A 1,407-nucleotide genomic window follows, 5' to 3' on the forward strand; every position below is an offset into this window, starting at 1 on the left:
AAATAAAAAGTTCCCTGTGGCCCTTGTTGATCACGACCAGTGACCTTTGGAAATTAAGGACAACGGAGCTGAGTTACATACAAGACAAGGCAGGCGCTATACTCCAGGCTAGTATGGGACCAGCATCCTGCCCATCGAGTTAGGATTTTCTAAAACATCCTGACAGGTGAGTGACTGAAATATCAATCACTGGATATGGTGAGGCCGGGGAGAGACTATGGCAAGAATCAGAAGGGGAACCTGAGAGACCGTCAGCCGGTCGGGACGGCGGGGGATGAAAGGGTTGGCCCCCCGAGCAGCCCGGAGTGCAGCAACAGGACAGCTAAGAGCTGCACCAACGGCGAGTGACCACCTTCTAGTCCTGCCGCCAAGTGACACAACATCAAAGGAGAGGGGGACAAAGGCCATCACGAAAAAGGCACAAAGGGAAACAAGACAGAAGGAGAAGTTAAGAGCCAAGAAGTGACCTGACTGTTCTTTGCACTAAAGAAAGGACAAGGCCAGACTGCCAACTCTCTCCTGGCTCCTTCCAACAAGACGGGCTCGGCTTTATTTAGGACCTCAAAAATAACATCTCACAGAACGGGAAGCGGCACATTACACAACGGAGTAGAACTGTAAAATCTCAAACAAGTCAGGCAAGGCTTTCTTTAGATCACCCAAAATAAGCTTCTACAGAAAAGGAACGGCAAGCAAATGTCTAGCTGCCCCTTTTCTTTGGCCTTCAACAGCAATTCCTTCTAAAATTTTCGGGGACGACTTGGCAGTTTCCGAGCAAAACGAAAACTTATTTGAGTTGCTCAGTTATCATCTAAGAAGAGGTTTGCAAAAACCATTTTGCTTAGTGCTAACGAAGAACTAAAAAGGGGGGTTACTGCTAATAATGCCAATTCCTACTGAAACAGCCTGACCTGCGCGCATTTCTCCTAACATCTCACTAGGGACACGGCTGCTCTCTTCGGCCGCCACAGGTGGCGCGTGCAGTGGCTGGGGTCAGATGTTGCAGGCTGTTCAGGCATCAAAAAAGTACTACTTAAGAGAAATAACTACAGGATGTAGTAACTCAAAGAACTGGGCCCGTCTCTGTAGTGCCCCCCCCTAGGGTGGGCATCGCCTCTCTCACCGGCTCCCCAGCTCTCCCCTGGGGAGCAAGAGCGCAGAGCTCCGCAGAGAAGCTATTCTTGCAGAGCCACGGCCGCTAGTACATGGCCCTGGGGTTCTTAGTGCTGTAGTGCGCCTCACAGGCGGCGACATAGGCAGACTCTGGGAAGAAGTCGTCATGGTACTCTGCTAAAAACCTGCAAGGAGAAAAGAAGCCCGTCAGAGAAAGGCAAGCATCCCATGATCTCCCTCATCTGTGGCATCTAATGAACCAAATACACGGGTGAACGGAGTGGATCCAGACAC

General features: G+C 50.5%; 1 protein-coding gene across 1 annotated transcript in view; it reads right to left on the bottom strand.

Moving 5' to 3' along the window:
* Positions 1 to 443: 443 nt before the first annotated feature.
* MSL3 (male-specific lethal 3 homolog (Drosophila)) overlaps positions 444 to 1,407 on the bottom strand; it is a 16,094-nt gene continuing 15,130 nt past the window's right edge. The window contains exon 13 of the mRNA XM_015563964.1: positions 444 to 1,298. Coding sequence (XP_015419450.1) covers positions 1,199 to 1,298 — 100 coding nt within the window. The 3' untranslated portion in view covers positions 444 to 1,198. The remainder of the gene's footprint in view (positions 1,299 to 1,407) is intronic.

Source organism: Myotis davidii, unplaced genomic scaffold (assembly GCF_000327345.1).
Source record: "Myotis davidii unplaced genomic scaffold, ASM32734v1 scaffold1277, whole genome shotgun sequence".
NCBI classification, from domain to species: Eukaryota; Metazoa; Chordata; class Mammalia; order Chiroptera; family Vespertilionidae; genus Myotis; species Myotis davidii.